The sequence below is a fragment of the Arvicola amphibius genome, chromosome 1 (genome assembly GCF_903992535.2).
Source record: "Arvicola amphibius chromosome 1, mArvAmp1.2, whole genome shotgun sequence".
NCBI lineage: Eukaryota > Metazoa > Chordata > Mammalia > Rodentia > Cricetidae > Arvicola > Arvicola amphibius.
The window spans coordinates 98,681,606-98,704,831 of NC_052047.1; the positions used below are offsets into that span (position 1 = coordinate 98,681,606).

At 59.2% G+C, this 23,226-nt stretch overlaps 3 protein-coding genes across 4 annotated transcripts; 2 read left to right on the forward strand and 1 right to left on the reverse strand.

The window, feature by feature from the left end:
- The first annotated feature begins 832 nt into the window (after window positions 1-832).
- Window positions 833-12,900, forward strand: Fzr1 (fizzy and cell division cycle 20 related 1). The gene is made up of 14 exons (XM_038313621.2): window positions 833-1,023; window positions 8,522-8,644; window positions 8,762-8,887; window positions 8,981-9,044; window positions 9,146-9,273; window positions 9,435-9,517; window positions 9,607-9,790; window positions 10,070-10,135; window positions 10,610-10,712; window positions 10,791-10,975; window positions 11,143-11,376; window positions 11,550-11,654; window positions 11,994-12,086; window positions 12,175-12,900. The coding sequence occupies exons 2-14, from the start codon at window positions 8,576-8,578 to the stop codon at window positions 12,214-12,216; spliced, it is 1,482 nt and encodes a 493-aa protein (XP_038169549.1). The 5' UTR covers window positions 833-1,023; window positions 8,522-8,575; the 3' UTR covers window positions 12,217-12,900.
- A 36-nt stretch (window positions 12,901-12,936) lies between these two features.
- C1H19orf71 (chromosome 1 C19orf71 homolog) lies at window positions 12,937-16,414 on the forward strand. The gene is made up of 4 exons (XM_042055425.1): window positions 12,937-13,181; window positions 15,325-15,605; window positions 15,675-15,800; window positions 16,245-16,414. Exons 1-4 carry the CDS (start codon window positions 12,937-12,939, stop codon window positions 16,412-16,414), a joined length of 822 nt encoding a protein of 273 aa, XP_041911359.1.
- Window positions 16,415-16,480: 66 nt separating this feature from the next.
- Mfsd12 (major facilitator superfamily domain containing 12) lies at window positions 16,481-23,016 on the reverse strand. Of its 2 annotated transcripts, none has more exons than XM_038336715.1 (10): window positions 22,690-23,016; window positions 20,079-20,289; window positions 19,033-19,171; window positions 18,770-18,955; window positions 18,213-18,305; window positions 18,035-18,061; window positions 17,588-17,758; window positions 17,414-17,508; window positions 16,854-16,984; window positions 16,481-16,757 (listed from the first exon to the last, which is right to left on the reverse strand). In XM_038336715.1, exons 1-10 carry the CDS (start codon window positions 22,976-22,978, stop codon window positions 16,735-16,737), a joined length of 1,365 nt encoding a protein of 454 aa, XP_038192643.1. In that variant the 5' UTR covers window positions 22,979-23,016; the 3' UTR covers window positions 16,481-16,734. The 2 variants fall into 2 exon arrangements, with proteins under 2 accessions (XP_038192643.1, XP_038192635.1); XM_038336707.1 differs by having other exon boundaries at window positions 18,035-18,127.
- Between the last annotated feature and the right edge of the window lie 210 nt (window positions 23,017-23,226).

Sequence of the window (23,226 nt, forward strand, 5' to 3'; positions counted from 1 at the left end):
TCTTGGTCTTGCTGGCCCCAACCTATGTTTTTTTGGTTTTTTTTTTTTTTTTTTTTTTTTTTTTTTTTTTTTGAAGCGAGACCTTCTTGAGCTTTGTTTCGAGTTGTCATCATTATAGATTCTGGGAGTACTCATTTAAGGCGCATAATAAAATTCTTTAGAGGCCGGGGTGAAGGAATCCTAGCACTTCGGAAGCTGAGGTTGGTGGAATGTTTCCAGTTCGAGTCCAGCCTGGCTAGAGAGTGAAAAATCTCGAAAGCTCAAAACAATACACAAAGTTTCGGGGTGACGCGTCCCCACTTCTTCCTCAAACAGGAGCCACGCCTTCCTCAGCGCCGAGTCATCCGCGTTGTTTTCCCCATTCCGCACCCGTCTCCAGTCTTCCTGGACCGCACTTCCGACCGCGGTTGCCCCGGGCAACGCGTGCCGCCCCGCTTCCTGTATTGATTTGAATCCTGAAGGACGTCCCAGACTCCCGAGCTGCCCCGCGCTGTAGCGCGCAGGCGTAGTTGTACGCGGTGGGCGCAGGCCCGGCACGGAGTGGGCGTGCCCAGGGGGCGTAGCTTCCAGACGCAGCGTGGTGGCGGTTCAGGGGGCGTGGCCCCGGAGGGGCGTTAGGTGCTTGAAGGGGCGCGGTTTCAGCTGAGGGAGCAGGGGATTGGAGGGGCCATGCGCGATGGGCGTGTCTATGGGCGTGACTTCTTCGGGAAGGCCCAGGTGGCGTTAGGAGGGGAGGTAGAGGGGGCGTGTCCCGGGGCGCCTGCGTGTGTGGGCGTGGCCTGGGCGCGGGGATGCGCTCGGCGGCGGGGCCGGTCGCGGGCGCGCGCGCGGCCTGCGGGACAGACGGAGGGAGGGAGCCGGGTTGCCGCTGAGTGCCGCCATATTAGCTACCGCGGAGGCCGGGGGATTCCCGTGAGCTGCGGCGGCGGGGCCTGGCGCAGCGGAGGGGCCTCGAGCGGGCGCGGCGTGTTCCTGGGCCCGGCGGGAACCGACGGGAACCGGCTGGCGACGGGAGCGAGGCAGGTGAGGACACAGGTGACTGGGGGACCCGCCCCCCAGGCCGACCCCTTCCTTCTCCGGGGCTCCTCTACATCGCAGCGACCTTCGGTTCTGGCCTCCACCCCGCGAGCTCGCCGCGTCTGTCAGAGCCCTGCATCCCCAGAGCCCCGCTCCGAGCCCTGCTCCCCCGGATGCAGGGCACCACCCGTGCTGCTTTCCCGCACTCCGGAATGCAAACGCATCCTGCTCCTAGGTCAGCCCCTGCGTCACCCCAGCCCCGAGTTGCCTGCACTCCCGCGACCTCCCCTTGACCTCGTCCTGTCCGTCACAGCCCTTCTTCTCCAGAGCCCGCCTCTGAGCCCGGCACTGTCCAAATCCAGGGCATTTCACATGTTGCTACTGTAGACCCTAGGTCAGTCCCCGTGTCACCCGAACCTCTACCTCCGTGCACTCTCAAACCCGGATCACCCCCATCCTGCTCCCACCAAAACCACACAACCCAGCCGAAGGCCTTCATTCCGGAGCCTTCTGTCCTCGGTGACCTCGCCCTGTCCACCACAGCTCTCTTACCCTTTTGAGCTATATTACCCCAAATTTAGGGCATTGTCCTCCATGTTGCACACTCAGAACTCTACAGCTACAACCACTCCCCTGTACCCTGTTGACTCCCAAATCCAAATCCCCCGGCCTCAGACACTTCCTACACCCAAACTGAACTTCCAGATCTGAATCAGCCTCGTAAATCCACAGTCAGAGCCCAGGAGTCTCAGGTACAGCCTTCTGCAGGTGAGGGGTCCCCCAGTGAGAGACTTGACTGGAAGCGCAGGCAGTCTGTGTGTCCCCAAGCCGACCACATGCCCTCTCAGGTCTGAACCTCCTCCCTGTGTTCCTCCGTCTTCTATCCCTGTCTCAAAGCCACTGTCCCCTCAAATCACCTTGCCCACCCGTCTCCCATCTAAACCTGACGCCAAAGATTACCTGTAGTAGGTAATCTTTCCTTCCATGTTCCCCGTATTCACCCCCTAGTCCAGAGCAAGTGAGAAGCAGGTCCCCTGGCTGCTGAACCCCAGTCCCAGCTCCTCCCAGCAGTCTGAATGAACATGAGTGCCCAGTGAGCCATCACCCAGAACAGACCACGCAGCTGGCTCTGAGCTCTGAGGTCAGGCTTGGGGGGGGGGGGGGTGTGGCTCCAGCTCTCATGGGGCTGGAATGGCAGGTGTTACAAATATTTTGCTTGTTTGGTTTGTTGGTTGGTTGCTTGAGACAGAATTACTCTGTAGCCCTGGCTGTCCTGGAACTCACTCTGTAGACCAGTCTGGCCTCAAACTCAGAGATCTGCCTGCCTCTGCCTCCTGAGTGCTGGGATTAAAGGGGTGCGCCACCACACGCAGCAGGAGCTGTAAATACTAATGGGGTTCCCCTAAGGATGTCTTCAGGATGGACTTGGTACTTGAGGAATTTAGCCCAATGTTTTGTGGATCATCAGGTCTTGTGGCTTGTATCAAGGGTGTATTCTCTTTGCCAATACTAGCCCTCTGCTTCCTCATCCTAGTGGGTCAGGAGCTAGCTGTGCACTGCAGGAGTCCTGGTGTGTTTCATTTCCTGCTGCTGGACGTGGGCCCAGGGCCTTTTCACATGCTGTACAATAGCTCACTCAGCCACGCCCCAGCCCCTCACTCAGATTCTGGACAGACGCTGCACCCTGACTGCGGTGCCTCCAGCCCCAGCCTTTTTTTTTTTTCAAACGCATGTATGGATTTTTTTGTTTTTTATTTTATCTGTATGGATATTTTTCCTGTATGTATGTTTGGGTAGCATGTTGGTGCCTGACAGAGACCAGAAGTGTCAGATCCCCTGGAACTGGAGTTACAGACAATTGTGAGTCACCTTGTGGGTGCTGGGAACTGAACCCAGGTGCTTTTAACCACCGAACCATCTCTCCAGCCCTAAGCTGTGTTTAGTTTGTGTGTGTGTGTGTGTGTGTGTGTGTGTGTGTAAGGGCTTGTGTGTGCTTGTCTGTATGCATACCGTGTGAAAGCAGTGCTCATGGAGGCCCAAGTTCATGTCCTAGAACTGGAGTTATGGGTACTCACGTGGGTGCTGGGAACTAAACCTGGGCTCCTTGCATGTGGTCTTTACCATTGAGCCATCTCTGTAGCCCCATTTAAATGTTTAATCCTTAAACATTTTTTTGGTGTGTACATATGCATATGGTGTACATGTATGTTTGTGCGGGTACACACAGGTAGAAGAGGATGCCACGTGCCCTACCCTGTCACTGTCGCCCTTACAGCCTGGACAGCCAGGAAGCCTCAGCCATCCTCCTGCCTTGGTTGCTCGCCACACTGGGGTTGACATGCGTGCGTGTGTTCAGCAGAGCCTGACCTTTATGGGGTCTGGGATCTGAGCTGGGTCCTCAGGCGTGCCACCCCCACAGCCATTCATTTTTGTTTTGAGACAGGATCTCAGTAGGTTGTCTCAGCTGGCCTGATACTGGTTAGCAATCCTCCTGTCTCAACTGCCACAGTAGCTGGGACCACATGCCTGTGCTTTCAGGGGCTTGGAAGGACCTGGGCTGTCCCTCTGCTCCTTCCTTCTTAGAAGTCGGAAGAGCCCTATGGGTGTGGGCGGGAGGACACAGGTCTTAGGAACCTGAGGCTGGAGGGTCGTGAGTTTGAGGTCTGTGTACAATGACCCTGAGGATGCAGGTTGGGAATACCTATCCAGCAGGAAGCCACACTGTGTATAGCTGGGAGTCCATAACCTCGGCTTCTTCCTTGTGGCGGGTTCCTTCCCCACAGCACAGACCCAGGACAGTATTCCCTTGCCTCGGCCTCCTGCTTGGCACTCACCCTTGCTTCTGTCCTGTTGGCCCCACCCCCCAGAGCTGTGAGTCGTGTCTGCACCCCACATGTCTTCATGTGTCTGTGTATCTGTCTGTCTTTCTGTGTATGCATCTCTTTGCATATGTGTGTACTCATGTGTCTGTCTTTGTGTGTCTGTATTTCCAAATGTGTGCCTACATGTGTGTGTCTCTGTGCATGTGTGTGTGTATCTCTGTGTGCCTACATGTGTGTGTCTCTGTGCATGTGTATGTCTCTCTGTGTGTGTACTTGTGTGTCTGTGTATCTCTGAATGTGTGCCTACATGTGTGTCTCTGTGCATGTGTGTGTTAGGTGGGTGTGCATACGTGTCAGAGGGCACCATGCAGGGATGAGTTCCTCCATCCACCATGTGGTCCCATGCTGCAGCTCGGGTGTGTGGCTCTCCAGCCTTCTGCTGAGCGCTCTGGCCAGCCCCTGTCTGTAGTCTCACTCTTGCTCAGGAGGCCTCAGCCTGCCGAAGTGCCAGGATGGCAGGTGTGCACCACCCTGTCTTACCCCAAAGGTTTGGGGATGAGCTGATATCTCCTGTCCCCATCGGGAATTCCCGCTATCTTCACCAGCCTTCGCTTTAGAAAAGTTTGTTTTTGTTTTTGTTTTGTTTTTTAGGACAGGGTCTCTATGTAGCCCGGGTTGTCCTGGAACTCACTCTGTAGACCAGGCTGGCTTCGAGTGCTGGGATTAAAGGCCGCCGCTGCCTGGCTTGAAAAGTTGGTTTTAATTTTTTTTTTCATGTTTTTATCAGCTTTATGCAGATAATAGTCTCACATTTCACATCTTATTAAAATAGACAGTTGTGGTGTGGCTATCACCTGTATGTATTCTAGAGCTTTCCATCACCCTAAAGCCCACCCTGTTCCCGAAAGGGATCACCCCAGCCTCTAACCCAAAGGTCTGTTCTGAAAGCTTCCTGCCATGGTATCCCTGGTCAATGTCATCTCTTGGGGATGGGGTGCTTTGACTGTCTGCATCCTCAGAACTGCCGTCTTGTGACCCTTGACAGGTTGTCCTCTCCTGTCCCTGGTGCAGCTGCGAGGAGGGCATGCACGGTGGCAGGGGGAGAGCTGCAGGTGTGGGGTGGGTGGAGGTAGAAGTCAGCCTCAGCACTGCAGGGCCCTCCCTCCCATAAGGACCCTGGGCACTTAGTCTGCAAAGCATTCACTCACAGGCAGCCATACCGTCATATGGAGACCCGCGTTACAGTGGCAGGGGTCTCTCCCATAGGCTGGGGCAGCTCTGAAGGACAGTGATGGCACCCGGTCCGCCCAGCTGGCACAGGGAGGCTGAGAGTGGCACACTGCTGGGTGAGCAAGTGGGCGGGGGTGCACGTGTGTACTGAGGGTCTTCTTGCACTCTGGGCCCAGGCTGGGCGAGGCGACTTGCTCAAACTCAGGTGTCCAGGACAGCTGCAGTATCCCTGGGGTCCATGACTGATGGGAGCTGTCGCCTCCTGCTCTGCTTGTTTCTCCTGACTGGAAGGCCACTGTCTGTGCCCTGCCATGTGCCTGCTTCTGTCTGTCACACCGGCCACCGTTTACTGACTGATGATTCTCAGACCCTTTGTGCCGTCCCAGTTCCGCAGGTATTCCTCACGCATGCACACAGGAAGAGCCCGTGCTCTCCCGTGCAGCCTTCTGAAAGGTTCCTGGGTGTAGGGTCTGGAGGCTCCGCCAGAGCTGTGTCTTGGGGAATTTGTGGTAATACAGGTGAGAGCAAAGTGGAGTGGGGACCCCATTCCTGGACAACAGGCCTGCTTGTTAGCCTGTGTCGTTGGGAAGTCCCTGCCCTTGCCCTTAAGGGTATCTTGGGAGCACATGCCCTAGTCAGCATGTGAGCTCTGTGGGACATCTGAACTGAGGGTCCCAGTGTCCAGTGCCCCCGGTAGGCACTGCTGCAGGAGCTGACTGTAGCTCTGCTCGGCCTGTCCCCATGTGTGTTTCCAGGGCAGGGGACAGTCCTGACCACATGGCTGCCACCAGTTGGGACAGAGGGAAGAATGGGGCAAAGAGGCTTGGTGTTTTCCTGTGCCAGGCCTTGGGTGCAGCTGGCTGCCAGCCTCCATCTCCGCCTGCTCTGTGCTGTGGTGCCTTGAGCAGCTCCTGTTGCCATGTGTCAGGAATGGGGCTCAGCACCTTGCAGGGCCCAGCAAGCCCCCCCTGGCCACAGTGCAGCATGTGTGTCCCCACAACTTGGCTGCAGGTGGGGGCTCTTCTTGGGTTCCTTGACACACCAGCCGTGAGGACCAGTTTTTCAGGATTTGTAGCCCCGGAGGGTGTGACCTGCTGGCAGTTAAGGGCCAGATGAGCTGCACTTCCGTCCTTGGGGGAGCTTCCTGGTGACAGGAGCCCAAGGCCTTCCTGTGCCCAGTGCCAAGCAAGAGGACAAGTATGCACTGGGGGTGGGCCACTGGTGACACCCTGGCTCTTGGTGGCATTGGCAGGGGCTGGCACAGGGCCCCATCACATCCGGCTCTGCTCACTTTTGTGTGCTCTTGGTCCCAGTGGTCACCACACTGGGAGAAACCCCCGCCCACAGCATCCTGGGATACATCCAGGATCAGGCCCCTGGGGGAGACTGACACACAGCAGGAAGGCACAGGACCCAGAGCTCCCAAGGGTTAGCTTGGGCCTGGCTGGGCTTGGGCGGAGTGGGCCAGGCTTCGAGCAGGACCCTGCCACCTGAGGGGAATTCATGAGCCTTAGGCCTAGGCCACCTGGCTGCTGGATCAAGGTTGTATGCAAGGACTGGGGCCACCTGGGCTTCTGGGGACCAGGGAGCAAGAGAAGGCCCAGCCTTTCCAGCAGAGAACCAGGCAAAGGGGTGGGTCTTCCCCGCCAGGCCAGACAGCAGCTGAGCCACCCGGCAGTCTGACAGCACTTCATCTGCACTTGGTTCTCACTCCTGCACCCCTCAGCCCCACGCGCCATCCCCTCCCCCTCCCATGTCAGCCTTTCCCTGCCCTCGCCTTGTGTCTTCCAGGCCTGGGTCACGTGAGTAGGCTGCCCTTCAGCTTGTATCTAACAATGGACTTGAACTCCTGATCCTCCAAGCATCCTAGCCCTGGCAGCCGAGGCAAGAGGATTGTGTGCTCCAGACCAGCCTGTCTCCTGTGCTGGGTGGCTAGAGCAGCGGGTGGCAGCCCTCTCCTCAGCCCTGTCTCGGGGTGTTTCCTCAAAGTCACTCTAGTGCCTTCCTGTTCGTGACTGAGTAATGTTCCAGGGTGCGGATGGACCTGCAGCTGGGCAGGCTTCCGCCTGTGGTTGTCTGTCTCAGGTCACACCGTCCCTTCAACTGTTTAAGGGACTAAGGACTGAGAGAGTGCCAAGCTCCAGGATGGCTTGGAGTTGGTGCTGAGTGAGGACCAAGCTTCGGTGTGGGAAGTGGGAAGGAAGTTCTGGGGAAGGGTGCAGAGCAGAGCCAGTCTTCTGCTTCTGCCTTTTGTGTTTCTCTGTATTCCGCGTGTTCAACGTTGGTGGAGTGGGAGGCTCAGGGCTCAGGCCAGAGGGGCCCAGTGGTGGGGATGGCATACGTGTGCATGCATAAGTCATGCTGTGGTGTCCAGGGCCTGGGGCAGGAGGTCATGGGAAAGTTGGCAGCCCTGCAGCCCTGCAGCTCTGCACTGGGTACTGTCGACATAGACTGTCCCCCCAGGCTGTAGGGACCTTTGCCTTTTCTGTGTCTCTGCTAAGAATTATAAAAGCCACATAGTACATAGACCAAGGGCCTGGTCCTCTGTTAGCAAGCTATAGCCTCACAGCCTGAGATCCTGGACAGCCTGAGGGCTCTGCCCTGGCTGACCACATCCCCTTCCACCTCAGCTATAAGCTGTCTGAGTGGACACCAAGGGTCATGGGTCATAGTTGCTCCAATTGCTGATGGAGGCTAGTGTCCCCAATCCCCCCCACACTTGGCTTGGCACTGGCCCCACCTCCCTGTTAGCACTGGTCACTCCAGGGACTGAGGCTCACCACACAGGCACACACTCAGGTACACCAGGGCCTGCCTAGGACTGCTGGAATGTCAGGACCAGGGCGGATCCTGCTTCCCAGGCTCAGGGGTGCTGTGTTCTTGACTCCTGGGATATACTCCTTAGGCATGGTGACACACATTTAAGATTCAAGGTTAGCCGGGCGGTGGTGGCGCACGCCTTTAATCCCAGCACTCCGGAGGCAGAGGCAGGCGGATCTCTGTGAGTTCGAGACCAGCCTGGTCTACAAGAGCTAGCTCCAGGACAGGCTCTACAAACTGCAGAGAAACCCTGTCTCGAAAAACCAAAAAAAAAAAAAAAAAAGATTCAAGGTTATCCTTTGCTACCTAGAAGGTTGGGGCCAGCCTAGGCTACATGAGATCTTGTGTCAAAAATAAGATTTACAGCGGTGGTGAAGCATACCTTTAATCCCAGCATTGGGAGGCAGAGGCAGGCGATCTCTCTGAGTTCAAGGCCAGCCTGGTCTATAAGAGCTAGTTTCCAAAGCTACAGAGAAACCCTGTCTCAAAAAACAACAACAACAAAAAAAAACCAAGCAAACAAACGGAGAAACCCAGTCTCATAATAATAATTGTAATAAAGAATTACAAAGCAGCCCAGTGTTCCCAGTTGTTGTGTTCCACTGGGCGCTTACCTTGTGTCTGCCCTGCAGGCTGCCCTCAGCTCCGGGCCCCGCCCCGCCCGCCCGCCTGCCCGCCCGCCTGCCATGGATCAGGACTATGAACGCAGGCTCCTGCGGCAGATCATCATCCAGAATGAGAACACAATGCCATGTGTGAGTGATAGGGGCTGCGCCCATCGAGTCCCCCAGGGTGTCACCTGCAGACCCCAACGGCACTGTGGGACCTACTGTGGGGGTCGCTGCAGCTGAGCCCCCCCACCTCTCTCCCAGGTCTCGGAGATGCGGAGGACCCTGACACCAGCCAACTCCCCAGTGTCCTCGCCCAGCAAGCATGGTGACCGCTTCATCCCCTCGCGGGCCGGGGCCAACTGGAGTGTGAACTTCCACAGGATCAATGTGAGGGCCAGGCCTAGCAGAGAGCGGGCCAGTCACCCTGAGGTGGGCACAGCCCCTCATTGCGGTGTTCCCTCACGGTCTGCTCTCCCGTAGGAAAACGAGAAGTCCCCAAGCCAGAACCGGAAGGCCAAGGATGCCACCTCGGACAATGGCAAAGGTGACTGTCGGCCCCGCCCACTCGGCCATAGCCCCGCTCACATCTCCCTCCAGAGGCCCCGCCCAGAGCACACCCAACAACCTTCCGCCCTGCCCCTGCAGATGGCCTGGCCTACTCCGCGCTGCTGAAGAACGAGCTGCTGGGCGCAGGCATCGAGAAGGTGCAGGACCCGCAGACGGAGGATCGGAGGCTGCAGCCATCCACGCCCGAGCACAAGGGCCTCTTCACGGTGAGGCAGCGGCAGCCAGGGCCCCGTGAAGGAGAGGGCTGTGGGGGTACCGGGGCTGCTCTGTCTGCGGCATCCAGCCCATTCTGTGTCGGCTTTGGGTGCTTGGGGTTCCCAAGCCCCGAGACCACAATAGCCACCCCACACGGTGTCCCTGCCCCCAGTATTCCCTCAGCAGCAAGCGCTCGAGTCCTGACGACGGCAATGACGTGTCTCCATACTCCTTGTCCCCTGTTAGCAACAAGAGGTGAGCCAGGCCTGGGTCCTTGAGTTTCAGGGTGGTGATAGGGACACGGGTCTGGGACAGCAGCAAGCGGCTTCCTGCTGTCCCCGCAGTCAGAAGCTGCTGCGGTCGCCACGAAAGCCCACGCGCAAGATCTCCAAGATTCCTTTCAAGGTGCTGGATGCGCCCGAGCTTCAGGACGACTTCTACCTCAACCTGGTGGACTGGTCCTCCCTCAACGTGCTCAGCGTGGGGTTGGGCACCTGCGTGTACCTGTGGAGCGCGTGCACTAGCCAGGTGTGCACCAAGCACCGTCCATGGGGGTTTGACTGTGACCACAGGCGGTGCAGCCTACAGGGGAGGGGACAGAAGGAGGGAGTAGTGTGCACAGAGCCACCACATCTTGCCTATTCCTTCGATGCTCCCCCTACACAGACACACACCCGCTTCTCTCTGAGGCAGTAACCTTTGCTGGCCTCTGATGCCATCTCTGTGCATTCCGCCCCATGGGCACTAGCTGGGAAACACAGGACTGAGGGCAGAGCATCTGCCCTCACTCTGACCTTCTGCCCACAGGTGACCCGGCTCTGTGACCTCTCTGTGGAAGGGGACTCGGTGACTTCTGTGGGCTGGTCTGAGCGGGTGAGTGAGGAAGGGGAGCCCTGCCCTAAAGGAGGAAGGGTGGAACCCACCTGACCCTTTGATCTTTGAGTAAGGCCGCTTAGCTGGAGGCTTCTTCCCTGTGCCACGTGAGCCTTGGCTATCTCTGTGAGACTGTGCTGCTGTTGCTTCTCACTGCAGCCTGGAGTGCAGGGGTGAGCGGTGTCCCCCGCACAAGGCTGGCGCAGTGGTGGCCGAATGGTGATGTTGCCAGGAAAGCCCCGCAGACGGTTTAAGCAAAGCAGTATGTCAGGGAGCTGGGTGTGGTGGCTCCCAAGGCTGGAGGGTTGCCCTGGGTGTGAGGTCTGCTAGCCTGGACTATAGAGTGAGCCCTTGTTTTAAAAATCAAAACAAAAAATGGGCTACAGAGACCGTCCTGCCCTCTGGGCACGAGATGGGTAAACTTCTTGTCCCCATATCCAGCTGATGGCCCCCTGGCCGCTCCTGTCCCTCTAGGGAAACCTGGTTGCAGTAGGCACACACAAGGGCTTCGTGCAGATCTGGGATGCGGCCGCTGGGAAGAAGCTGTCAGTGCTGGAGGGGCACACTGCACGTGTTGGTGAGGACCTGGCCAGCCCAGCCGCACCCTTGGCCCCGGCCCTGCCCAGGCCCGGGCTGACCCACTGTCACCCTGCAGGGGCGCTGGCCTGGAACGCAGACCAGCTGTCATCAGGTAGCCGTGACCGCATGATCCTGCAGCGTGACATCCGCACACCACCCCTGCAGTCAGAGCGGCGGCTGCAGGGCCACAGGCAGGAGGTGTGCGGCCTCAAGTGGTCCACAGATCACCAGCTGCTCGCCTCAGGGGGCAACGACAACAAGGTATGGCCGCTGTCAGTCCTGCCCTGCCCCCAAGCGGGGGGTGTACAGGCCACGGCCCTGGGGTCATCTTAGAACATCGAGCTATGACCCCAGAGTTGGCCTGGACATGTGCCTGCCCCTGGGTGCATGTTCCTGGGTGGCCCATCACAGCCTCAGCCTGCCCGCAGCTGCTCGTGTGGAACCACTCAACTGTAAGCCCTGTGCAGCAGTACACGGAGCACCTGGCAGCCGTGAAGGCCATCGCTTGGTCCCCACACCAGCACGGACTGCTGGCATCTGGGGGTGGCACAGCCGACCGCTGCATCCGCTTCTGGAACACGCTGACAGGCCAGCCCCTGCAGTGCATTGACACCGGTTCACAAGTGTGCAACCTGGCCTGGTCCAAACATGCCAACGAGCTGGTGAGTGCCCACGTGGGCCCGTGGGAGGCAGGAAGCATGGGGGCTGAGACCCCGCCATCTGCGCGCTGTAGACTGAAGCTGGCCTTGGCCGGTCCAGACTCCATGCCCCCCTGAGGGAAGTCCAAGGGCGCCTCCAAGCCCTCTGTAGCCCTCACACGTGGTCTCCGTCCTAGGTGAGCACACATGGCTACTCACAGAACCAGATCCTTGTGTGGAAGTACCCGTCCCTTACACAGGTGGCCAAGCTCACTGGCCACTCTTACCGTGTCCTCTACTTGGTGAGTGTCAGCCACTGTTGCTGTCAGCTCCGTGGGGCCCCACGTGGTGGACTTGTCCCTGGCTGGCTGAGCACTGCCCCAGCCTTCCTGCTTTACGCTCCTACAGTGTCCCCCCCACCCCGGGATGTGGTAAGTGGAGGATCCTCCCCACCAGGCCTCGCATACCACATGGCCTCTGTCCTGGCTGCCTGGTAGGCCCAGCTTGGGAACCCAGGGCTCAGACCCACCACTGCAGGGACCTTTGTGTCCTGCACCCTTAGCCTGGGGTGTGTCCCCTGGCACCTGCCTGGCTTCTGCTGCAGCTGGAAAACAACCAGGTCCCTTTTGTCCCCTCTATAGGCCATGTCCCCTGACGGGGAGGCCATTGTCACTGGGGCCGGAGACGAGACCCTGCGGTTCTGGAACGTTTTCAGCAAAACGCGTTCTACAAAGGTTAGGAGGGTGGGTGGTGCCCTCACATGGTCACGCCCCTTGGGTTCTCAGAGCACACGGTCAGGTTACTCTTGTTCCCTGTTCCCAGGAATCCGTGTCTGTGCTCAACCTCTTCACCCGGATCCGATAGATCCGTGGGCGGGATGTGCAGCCCCTTGGGGCAGAGATGGAGTAGCCAGCATGCATGGGCCCTGCTGTCCCCGCAGTCCCCAGGAGGCATCTGACGGGCGGGAGCCGGGCCGGAGACCCCAGAGTCTCATTAAATGCCTCGTTGTGAGCTGTGGAGCCAGTGTCTGGGACAGGGACACGGGGACCCTCATCCACCGGCTGCATCCCCTTCTTGCTGGTCGTCAGCGCTCTCAGATGGACACGTTTGACTTCCCTGTCACCACTGCCCAAGCCATATTGGACACAGCTGAGCAGGAGGCCCGAGACCCCATCAAAGCCCCCAAACCTAGTGTCACCTGGACCTGTGGACCAGAGCCGATATGCCCCTCTGCAGCCACCCCAGCCAGAACATCCTGGGAGGTGCTGGCGGGGCCTGCGCCTCTCGCCCTGACACCCTGATCGCGCTGCCTCTGTGTCTGTGTGTGCGCCTCATGTAACCCATGCGTGTCACCTTGCCCCTCCCCAGCCAGCTGCCTCGTCTGCCTTGTCCACTTCCTCTTGGCCTTCTGGAAGCTTCCCAGGCCTCCCTGACCTCAGACCCCCATCTTTGCTGCTCCTCACCTGGGGACACTGCAGATCCCCAGTGTGGTGGCTGTGGCCGTGGTGTGTGCACGTGTGTGTATATATGTATTTGTGATGCCTTGGGGTCTGTTGTGTGTTTTGTTGCCTTGTTCTAACACTGATGGGGAAGCCACTGGGCATTAGGACACAGGTCACTGTGGCGTCTGCTGCCTGTGAGGCCGGGAGTGAGGCATTCTTAGCTGTGCTCCCCAGCAGGGGCTCCATCCCAAGGCAGCGGGGTGGCTCAGCCTGTCAGGAGTCACCAGACACAATACGCCATAGGACCCTTGTTGCCACAGGAGGCTCCATAAGCCACCTGCCTGAAGAGAACAGCCTTGTCCACCCGTCAGTCCCAACACCACACTTGTCAGTGAGGCTGGGCTGATCCCCAGTGGACAGACAGCTGTGAAGGGTGAGGTCCTCTCTCTCACGAGTCCTGGGGAAGGGAGAAGCTGCCACAAGCTGCCGCTGTGGTGGAGGTTCAAAACCTCAAGCAAGCAGGTGTGGTCCAGGCCCCCACCCACACACTGGGGAAAAGCCTGCGAGGGTCCTGAGTGGCCAGGGGACTCCAACCCCAAGTGCCCAGAGGTGGCCTTCTGCAGCCTGGGCTGTGGGCAGTTTGCACAAAGTCCCTGGGGCAGGACAGGTCCAGTATGTTGGAGAGGGAGTTGATGTTTGTGCTGTGGAAACGACCCCAGATGGACCCTGGTGCCTGGGTAGCTGCCACCCAAGGTGCGTCATCAAGTACTTTGGGTTGGTTGTGTTGTTTATTGCAGTAAAAAACACAAGACATACACTGTGCTATCATAAAATGAGCTATGTAACCGTCACTAGTTCCGGGGCATTCTCTGACCAAAGGTGCAAAGGCCAACCACATCCGTCACAAATCCACTTCCCTCTGTGGATCCCTGGGTCACAGACATTTACTGTCACGGAGCCCACACTTTGTCCCTTGCTGAGTCCTGTGTCCTCGAGGTCCCTCCACACTGGCTGGTGACAGTCTCCTGTTTAGGGCTGAGTGATGGTCTAGGCTGTGTCCCCACCACCCAGCAGATCCCCCCCAAGCAGTGCCTTCCTTGTGGGTGTCCAGGGAACAGAGACTGGGGTGGGGTAGGCAAGGGCAGACTGCGGAAACCCTGACACAGGGAGGACATGGCTTGCTATTGTGGGGCAGGGAGAAAGTTAAGGAATGTTCAGGTGGGGGCTGGAGAGATGGCTCAGCGGTTAAGAGCATTCCCTGCTCTTCCAAAGGTCCTGAGTTCAATTCCCAGCAACCACAGGGTGGCTCACAACCATCTATAATGAGGTCTGGTGCCCTCTTCTGGCCTTCAGGCATACACACAGACAGAATATTGTATACGTAATAAATATTTTTTAAAAAATTTAATAAAAGGAATGTTCAGGTATCCCCAGGTAAGGAGCTGGCGAGAGCCCAAAGCCACAAGTCCCACTTTAGTCCTGAAGGCTCCAGTCTCACACCAGGAAGTAGGCTGAGGTCATGGGTACCGTGGCTGCCCACTTCCCTGTTGCTGGGACACCTTTGTCCCTGTCAACAATGGCCCTAAGGCCTTGGTGGTCTGGCCTCTGGGAACACAGGGGCAGACATGGAAAACCTGAGGCGGGAGGCTGCCCAGCCCTTTGTCCCCTCGGGCACCTTGGAACTCAACTTTCCCGCCCTTCTATACAGGTGGGTTCCTGCATTTGGCACCTCCCTTCACCCAAGCACCAACTCCCCCCCACCCCCCACCCGTAACCTGCAGTCGAGTGGGCTGGGATACAGGTGTGCAGGGGTTTGGGAGTCAGGCATGTGCACACCCACACTCCAAAGAAGGGAAGCCCCCAGTCTCAGATTGTTGGATTTGGAAGAACTCCCTCCCCTGAGTGGCTATGGTATGTGTGAGAGGTGGCAGCCCTAAGGGGCAGTATGCCTGGCCTGTGCACACGTGCGTGTGTGAGTGACTCAGGCTGGCCTCAGCTTTACCATGTGGCTGAAGATGACCTTGAACTTCTGACCCTCCTGCTGCCCTCCACAGGGCTGGAATATGCCACCACACTATTTATACATTTTAAAGTTTGAGCCAGGCTCTTTCTGTGTAACCCAAACGCTTAGAAAGATACCCCTGCCTCACTCTGCATACTGAACACAGGAAGTGCCACCCAGCAAAAGTCCCATTTCACAGGCCTGTTTCACATCGGCCTTTTGTGGGCTGAGTTCAGTTCCCGGGGGTCACCGTGGAGCCACCCGAGTCCTGCCGGAACGCTCAACTCCGGGTACCATCTGAGAAATTTCCTGCCAAGCAGACCCCGGCTTGGTCCCCTTCTGCTCCTGATGTCATACAAGCACTTGAGAGGCTATGGCAGGAGGATTGCCCCACATTGCATGGTGGGGAGACCTGCCTCAAACACAAGCAGGGCATCCTCGGCTATGAGACAATGACTGCGGGTGGGGAAGCGCAAAGAGGAGACCCCCGCAGCACCTTTGCAAAGGGGGCGGACACCCTTGCGACAGGGAGCAGCGAGGCAACTGCGCTCAGTGCCCATCCTCCCTCAGCAATGACTACCTGTCCCTGGAGGGCCCCCGTTGGGCACCGGCCATCAAGCAAGCCGTGCGCTGGAAGTTCACGCCCATGGGACAGGACGCAGCCGGTCAGGCGTGGTTCACCGGCCTGACCAACTCGGAGCCACGCGAGGCCTGGTACATGCTGCCTGGCGCGCTTGACAGACCGTACCGCGAGGCCCATGCGCGCTGGCACGGCTGCTTTGAGAGTCGCCAGCGTGGCCTGCCGCCCGGTGAGTGTCGCGCCCCCAGCCGCGCACGCCCGTGGGTCCCACGCTGACCCCGCCCTCGCCTTCCCCCAGCCTACACGCAGCGCCTGCGGGAGACGGCCTTCTGGGACCCCATGCTGCCTGCGCAGTATCTCAGCCCGGGCACGCGCTGGGGGTGCATGCCGTGGAGGGACAGGCACATCCGCGGCAAGGAGTTTGGTGAGTGGCGGATGGGGACGGGAGGGAGGTGGGGCGGAGGTGCAAGCGGGTCACTCCCGCGGCAGAGGCAGGAGGATCTCTGAATTGTGGGGACAGCCTGGGCTACACAGTGTCATGTTTTAAGAGACCCTGCATCAAAACTACAGAGAAAGAAAAAAAAAAAAAAAAACAGTGGCCGGGTGGTGGTGGCGCACGCCTTTAATCCCAGCACTGGGGAGACAGAGGCAGGTGGATCTCTGTGAGTTCGAGGGCAGCCTGGTCTACAAGAACTAGTTCCAGGACAGCTACAAAGCTACAAAGAAACCCTGTCTCGAATGACCAAAAGAAAAAGAAAAAACGGCCAAGACCTGGGCAGCAGGTGGGAGGGGGTGGGGAGCCGGGGCGGGGCGTGGCCAGCATGCGGAGGATCCCCTGCCAGCCTCTGAGCCCAGCCCTGGTCCCTAGTGGTCAACAGGAACCAATTCGGGGTGGTGCCCTGGCGGTCCGACTACGTGCCCCACCTGTCGCCGCCACAGCGGCCGCGCTACACCTCGCAGGACTTCAGGCAACGGGACAGAGAGCGCCCCTGCCCGGCCACTGGCCAGCCGCCCCCGGTCTTCACGCCCACGCTCTGAGATAAAGCCCTGCTGCCGACCAGTGCCTTGCTTGTCCGTGGGCCGGGCGACCGTCCCCACGCGCAGTCCGGGGTGTCAATCCTGCTTTATTGTCCTCGGGTCCTAGCGAGCCGACTGAGGAAGGCCCTGGCCTTCCCGTCCCTGGTCCCTGCGCTGGTCCACGGTTGGGGCGGGGCACCCACGGGTCCACGGGGTTCAAGGAGCATGGCCGGGTATCCTCCCCCCACCCTCACACCGTGCCCTCTGACCCCGTGCAGGTGGGGGACCAGAGGGCCAGGGTGTCTGCCTGGTCTTTCGTCGTGTTGTCCTGGGGAGCCAGGTCAGGGCCGGTCTCCGAGGTCCCCTGAAAATGAGCAGGGTGGCGTTGGGGAGGGCGGGTCCCAGGTCGCACCTCCCCCAGCCCCGAGACCCCACCCAAGCCGCAGCGATGGAGACTCACGGGTGCGGATGCGGATGGGCCAGATGAGGAGGCTGCAGAGAGCCAGGGCCGCGGCCACACCCACGCCGCCTGTCACTGTCACCATCACCCAGTGGTAGAAGCCTACGCAGGCCCAGCAGCAGAGCTCAGAGCTAGGGGGCAGACGTTGGGCTGAGCGCAGTGTCCCCTGCACCAGCCCATGGAGCCCACCTCAAGTTCCAGAGGACCCTAGGCCTACACACACCCCAGTAGACAGAGTTCCCCTGTAGCCCACAGCCCTGCCTTGTCCTGCAGCTCCAATGAGGGCTCTGTCCTGCCCCAGGGCCTTTGCGCGGGTCCAGACATGGTACCAAGGTCCTCAGGACCCCTCCCGGCCTCCTGTCTGACCCCAACTCCTGAGATCGCACCTTCCCACCCCCACGCTTAATGTTTCCTACACGCCTGGCATTGTCCTGGGCCAGCACGGGTGTCTCTAAGGGGCCCGAGTGGCTGTGTCCCCTGTAGCCAGGCCCTTAGCACCCAGCTCACAAGAAACTCAGAGAAACGGATGCTGCTCCTGTGTTCTGAGGACATGAACTCACGGGCAGGGGTGCAGGCTCTGCACAGCCATGACGGCCAGGCCGTTGGCTACCTTATCCGAAAAGCTCATAGCACCGTACACGAAGGCTCCACTGTGCTGGGGGACACACAGGTCGTCAGTACCCAGGCCCAGGATCCAGACCACTGCCTCCCGAGGCTCCTCCCACCAGCCCTACCGTGTGTGGGCCGATGAGGTCAGCAGTCATGGCCAGCGAGGTGACCAGGATGGTGGCACAACCCGCACCCAGCAGCACGGCGGCCCCGTACACGGCCACGCCCAGCTTATCTACCAGGGCCACCCACGCCGCGAAGGCCAGGATCACCAGCAGCCCGGTGAAGTAGGTCATCTAGGGAGAAAGGAGGCGGGGCCTGCATCAGGCCCCCCTGGCCGGGCATCCCGTGCCCAACACTCGCCCTCTCGGGTCCTCAGCCCAGTGGAAGGCTCCACTCCCGAGACAGGCATTGCTGGTCCACGCCCAGGACACCCATTACCAATCAACCTTTTGTTGTGCAGCCAAGTCAAACACTACTAATCAATCTTCCATCCTACATCCAGGGTAGGCTGTCCAAGAGCCAGAGAACCCCTGCCACCCCCTTCCCCCGTCTTCCCAGCCGTCACTCACGTTCCTCCCTATGCGCCTGTTGACCGGCTTCATGAGGAAGGAGGAGAAGAAGCCACTCAAGTACATCACCAGAGGAATGGTGGCGATGAACTTCTGGGGAGGGAGAGGGGGTGCTGGTCCAGAGGGGTCTCCTGGGTGGGAGGGGCCTGCCCATCTCCTCCCCACGACCCCGCCTCACCTTGGGCAGGCTGAGAGAGTAGGTCAGGTACATAGCTATGTAGGTCTGGGACAGGTTCACGATGAGCCTCGTGGTCATGTACAGCATGCCCACCTGTGGGCAGATGAGCAGGGGGACAAGCCCAGGGCTCAGTGGGAGACCCAGACAAGGATTTGGAGAGCAAGCTGAGGGCTTCCACAACGGCATGACTTATTACAGCTGACTGCTCAGCAGGCAGGCCGGGAGGGACGACATCTGCGATTAGTAATGTCTGCCCTGGGTGGGGTACGGGAAATCGGGAACATATGCCCCGTATGTGGAATGGAAAACTGAATGATGTCTGCCCCAAGCATGAAACAGAACTGAGCTGGCCCCGAAAGATCAGTGAGGGAGTGATTAGTCTGTCCTGAGCACGGGACGGCAGCTGAATGGACACCCTGGCTGTAGAAGATTGGTTCACAATGTCTACTCTGGATGAGACAGGTTGATTAGTAATGCCTGCCCTGGGTACAGACTGTGAGAGCCACTGGTAATGTCAATCCTGGGTGGTGTCATGGGACTGGGCACCCACAGTGTACCTGGTAGAAAGCTGGCTCCCGAAGCCAGTGTTTCCAGAGCAGCAGTGGCCGGGCCGTGGGGGCCACCAGGGGGCTGTGTTCATCAGGTTCTATCTCCCGAGGCCAGGGCCGGTGCCCCTCCTTGGTACCCAAGTGGAAGAGGAGCGAGAAGATGGCTCCCACGCCCACCACCAGCAGGGCCAGGTTCTAGAAAGAACAGTGGGACTCAGCTATGGCTTCCATAGGCTCGGGGACCCCAGGGCCACCACACAGCCCCGACTTACCCGAAACACCGGCACATCCTGGACTCCCAGCTGGTCACCCACACTGATGTCCTGCTCACCACGGGCAGAGCCCTGCAGGTGCAGCAGCAGCCAGGCGGCGCCATAGACAGTGATGTTGGCCACCACAGTGAAGGCATACCTGTGGGTGAGCGCCCGGCTCAGCGTGAGTCCACAGAAACCATGTCTGGTACACAGCAAGCGCTCAATAAATGCTTACTGCCTATCAGAAATCCAGAATACTAACTTCCCGAGCTGGCAGAGCCGGCAGACGTGGTCCCTGAGCCCACAGAGTCCCAGCCCTGCATGGTGTCCTTCCCTGAGGCACAGGCCACAGATCCACAGCAGAATAAAGGGTCACGTGGAAACAATTAGGCCCTGGGCCAGTTGCGGTTCCTTTGAAGCAGTGTCCCAGGAGGGTCTGGACTAATCAGGTGACCTTAAGGACATCAGCCTTAGGCTATATCCTGGGGTCACAGACCACTCTGCCAGCCTCAGAGAGAATCATCAAGCCAAAGTTTCTAATTTTGCAGCCTCGTTCCAGGCTGGTGCACACCCACCCTGCTAGCTACTCTGGAAACTGAGGCAGGAGGACCACACATTCAAGGTCAGCCAGGGAAATGGAGTAAGAAACTGACTCAAGGGGCTGGAGAGATGGCTCAGCGGTTAAGAGCACTGGCTGCTCTTCTGGAGGTCCTGAGTTCAATTCCCAGCAACCACATGATGGCTCACAACCATCTGTACTGAAATCTGGCACCCTCCTCTGGCGTGCAGGCATACATCGAGGCAGAATGTTGTATACATAATAAATCTTAAAAAAGAAAGAAACTGACTCAAATTTGTCTTAAAAAATGGGCTGGCAGTGGTGGCGCACGCCTTTAATCCCAGCACTCAAGAGAACTCTGTGAGAGACCTTGCCTCAGAAGAAAGTGTGAGGGCACCGTGCCCCTCTCTGTGGCTCACCTAGCATCCGACTGTTCCACAGCTGGGGCTGACAGATGAACTCCCCAGGGATACCTAGCTAGGTTACTGTCCCCAGCCCCGGGTACCTGAGGGCTGTGAGCTCCACCTTCTCGTGGTCACTAGTCACTAGCTCGGGGATGAGGCTCAGGTGGGCAATCTGTGTGGCAGCCCAGCCAAACTGGAAGATGACGATGAACGGTCCATAATAGAGCAGGGCAGCCCACTCAGGGGTGGCCTCCCCGCAGCCGAGGCACGGGCTGAAGATGAAGGGGAAGGACAGCAGGACGCAGACAGTGCCTGTGATGGCAGAGGGGCAACATGGGGGGGTGAGGGGAGGCTACAGAGCAGGCAAACGTGGCAGGCCAGGAGTCTCCTTAAGTGGCCTGTGACTAAGGATGGGGAGAGAGGACAAGAATTGGGGTCACTCGCCAGCTCTGAGCTCAGCGTCACCCCCCACATCTACAACCTGCCCTATGTTCTGCCCCTGAGGACCAGCTGGGCAGGGAGGAGTCAGGAGGCTGCTCCTGGGTACAGAGCAGAGCCTGCCACTGTCCAGGACATGCTGGGTGTTCCACCCCTGCTCCATCCACTCAGAAAGATACTGAGTTTAAGATGCTCCGCATCCCACCACGTCCTTCCCACCCAACCCCTGTCCCAGACCCCAGGATCCGTCTGTCCCTGAGCCTTCGCACGGCTGCCCCATGTATCCCACCCTGCACTGTCTGCAGCCCCTGCCACACCCAGACCCAGGGACTCCCACTGTGAAATACTCTCTCCAACCAGACCACAGGCCCCCCAACTGGGGCAGCCACCCCATGTCCCTTCTGTGTCAGCCTGAGGACTCTGAGCCCCAGGTGGGTTCATAACAGAGGTTTCTCTTCAGTCCAAAGGGAGACATTATCACTCCACACAGTCCAGGCTAGCCTTGAACTCCTGATCCTCCTGCCTCAGCTTCTGAGTGCTGGGACCAGAGGCGAGCGCCACCACCACCTGGTTCCCTTCACACATTTTTAAGTGGATGAACTTGAATCTGAGGCCCTGTGAGACACACATCCCTCAGAAAGAATCCTGAGCCTCCTTCTTCTGCCTGGCAAACTGGGATTCCAACTTCCCCTTTCTGCCCGGAGGTGACCTTACCCCCGCCCCTCTGCTTGTGTCTTGGATTGAGAAATGAAACCAACCCTCAGGAGGGGACCAGGGCAGATTCCTAGGGGCTGCCCCAGGGGGCCATGTGGCCTCTGGACTCTCTCCCGTGACGACACACACCCTGCAGTATCTGGGGCCTGGTTAACCATCACAGCCAGGGCTGGGCAGGTCGAATGCAGGTGGATGGCTTGGCCTCTCTGGGCCTCAGTTAACCTAAGAGTTCTTGTTTGGTTCTGGGACCCAAAGAGGGGGGAGTTTCAGGTTTAATGAGCACATCTGCCAGGCATGGTGGTGCACCCTTCAATCCCAGCACTTGGGAGGTAGAGGCAGACCAAACTCTGAGCTCCAGGCCATCCTGGTCTCTGGAGTTCCAGGCCAGGGCTAACCCCACTATCCTGGCCCAGGCAGCACAGAGAAGTTGCCAGTTTGCTCGGGTGCCCACCTGCCTCACCTGCTCAGGTGCCTCCCAGTCTGCCCTCCCCAAACACAAGCCACAGGCCCATGCTCAGTCACAGGCTCAGGGCCTTAACGGCTGGGCTGGCCTGGTGTCTCCAGGCAAACACAAGCCCTTTTGCGTGTTTCTTCTCTTTGTTGGAAACCGGGTCTCACTAAGCAGCTACACCCCTGCTTCAGACGCCTACACCGGCTACTACCACCCTCCACTGCTTGTCCTAGAATCTTCTTGGGATCATAGCCTAGGATAATCCAGAGAAACTATAAATTCCAGCCCTCAGGCTCAGAATCCAGTTTGGGGCCACTGCTCTGTCTCGCAAAAAATGTCACCAAGGGGCAGGGCCAAGTTCCACAACTACCACCCCAGGGGCAGGGCCAGGCCCTTCCAGAACAGCTGCCTGGAATTCCAAAAGGAGCAGCTACAATCCCAGGGCCATACTCCCCAATGTCCGCACCAAACAACAGCCAGAGGGGGACCCCAAGCTGGGCCACCCCAGACAGGATGTGAGGGATGAGGGGCAGGCAGTTGTGGGGTGGGGACGTGAGGAGGAGGCTAGACCACTGGATGTCAGGGAAGGGAAGGATGTGTCCCAAGATGACAGACTGGGGGAATGGAGTACTGAAAAGTGAGAAGAAGCGAGACACTGGGTGGCAGTGGGGGGGGGCAGACATAGGGTGACAGTTGGGTAGGGGGCGATGGTCCCTGGGTGACTGTCAGAGGGGGAAGGGCCATCCACAGGATGGTAGTCAGCGGGGAGGATGGACACAAGGTGAGAGCTGGGGGACAGCTTCGAGAGACAGGTGGAAGACAGCCCGGGAAGGCAGTCAGAGGGTGGAGGACGACCGGGGAGACAGTCAGAGGGTGGAGGACAGCCCCAGGGAGAAAGTCAGAGAGTGGAGGACAGCCCGGGGTGACAGTCAGAGGGTGGAGGACAGCCGCCCCGGGGTGACAGCAGTCAGAGAGTAGAGGATAACCGGGGTGACAGACGTGGGGGACAGCCCGGGGAGACAGAGGGTGGGGGACAGCCCGGGGTGACAACACGGGTGGAGGACGGCACCGGGGCAGGAGTCTGAGCCGGGAGTGGGGGAACGGCTCACCTGCCAGGTGCCAGGCCTTGCGGGGTCCGCAGCGCGCGCAGGCGGCGCGGTCAGCCTCGTAGCCCACGAGCGGCGTGCAGAGCCCGTCGGCCGCCTGTCCGAGCAGCAACAGCAGCCCGGCGCCCCGCGAGCTGTAGCCGCGCACGGAGTGCAGGAACAGCAGCAGGTAGGTGAACCACATGCCCGCGCACAGGTCGTTAAGGAAGTGGCCGACCGCGAAGCTCAGACGCGCGGCGAGGGACAGCGTCCGCGGCGGCCCGGGGCCTGCGTCGCCCGGCGGAGGCGACATCGCGGCCGCAGGCCCCACCGCACAGCGGCCCCGGCAGCCGCGCCACGCGCCTTTGCGGCCGCTCCCGGGAGCCGCCTCGACGGGGCGGAGCCGCGGAGCGACGGCCACAGTCGCCAATCGGAGCCGCGCGCCTCGGCCTGACGACCAATCAGCAGGCAGGAGCGTGGCCTCGGGGCAGTGCACGCCCGCGGCCCATAACGCCACCCGCTACGCGTCAGGCTTTCATCATCGCGGTTTGTTTCCCTTTT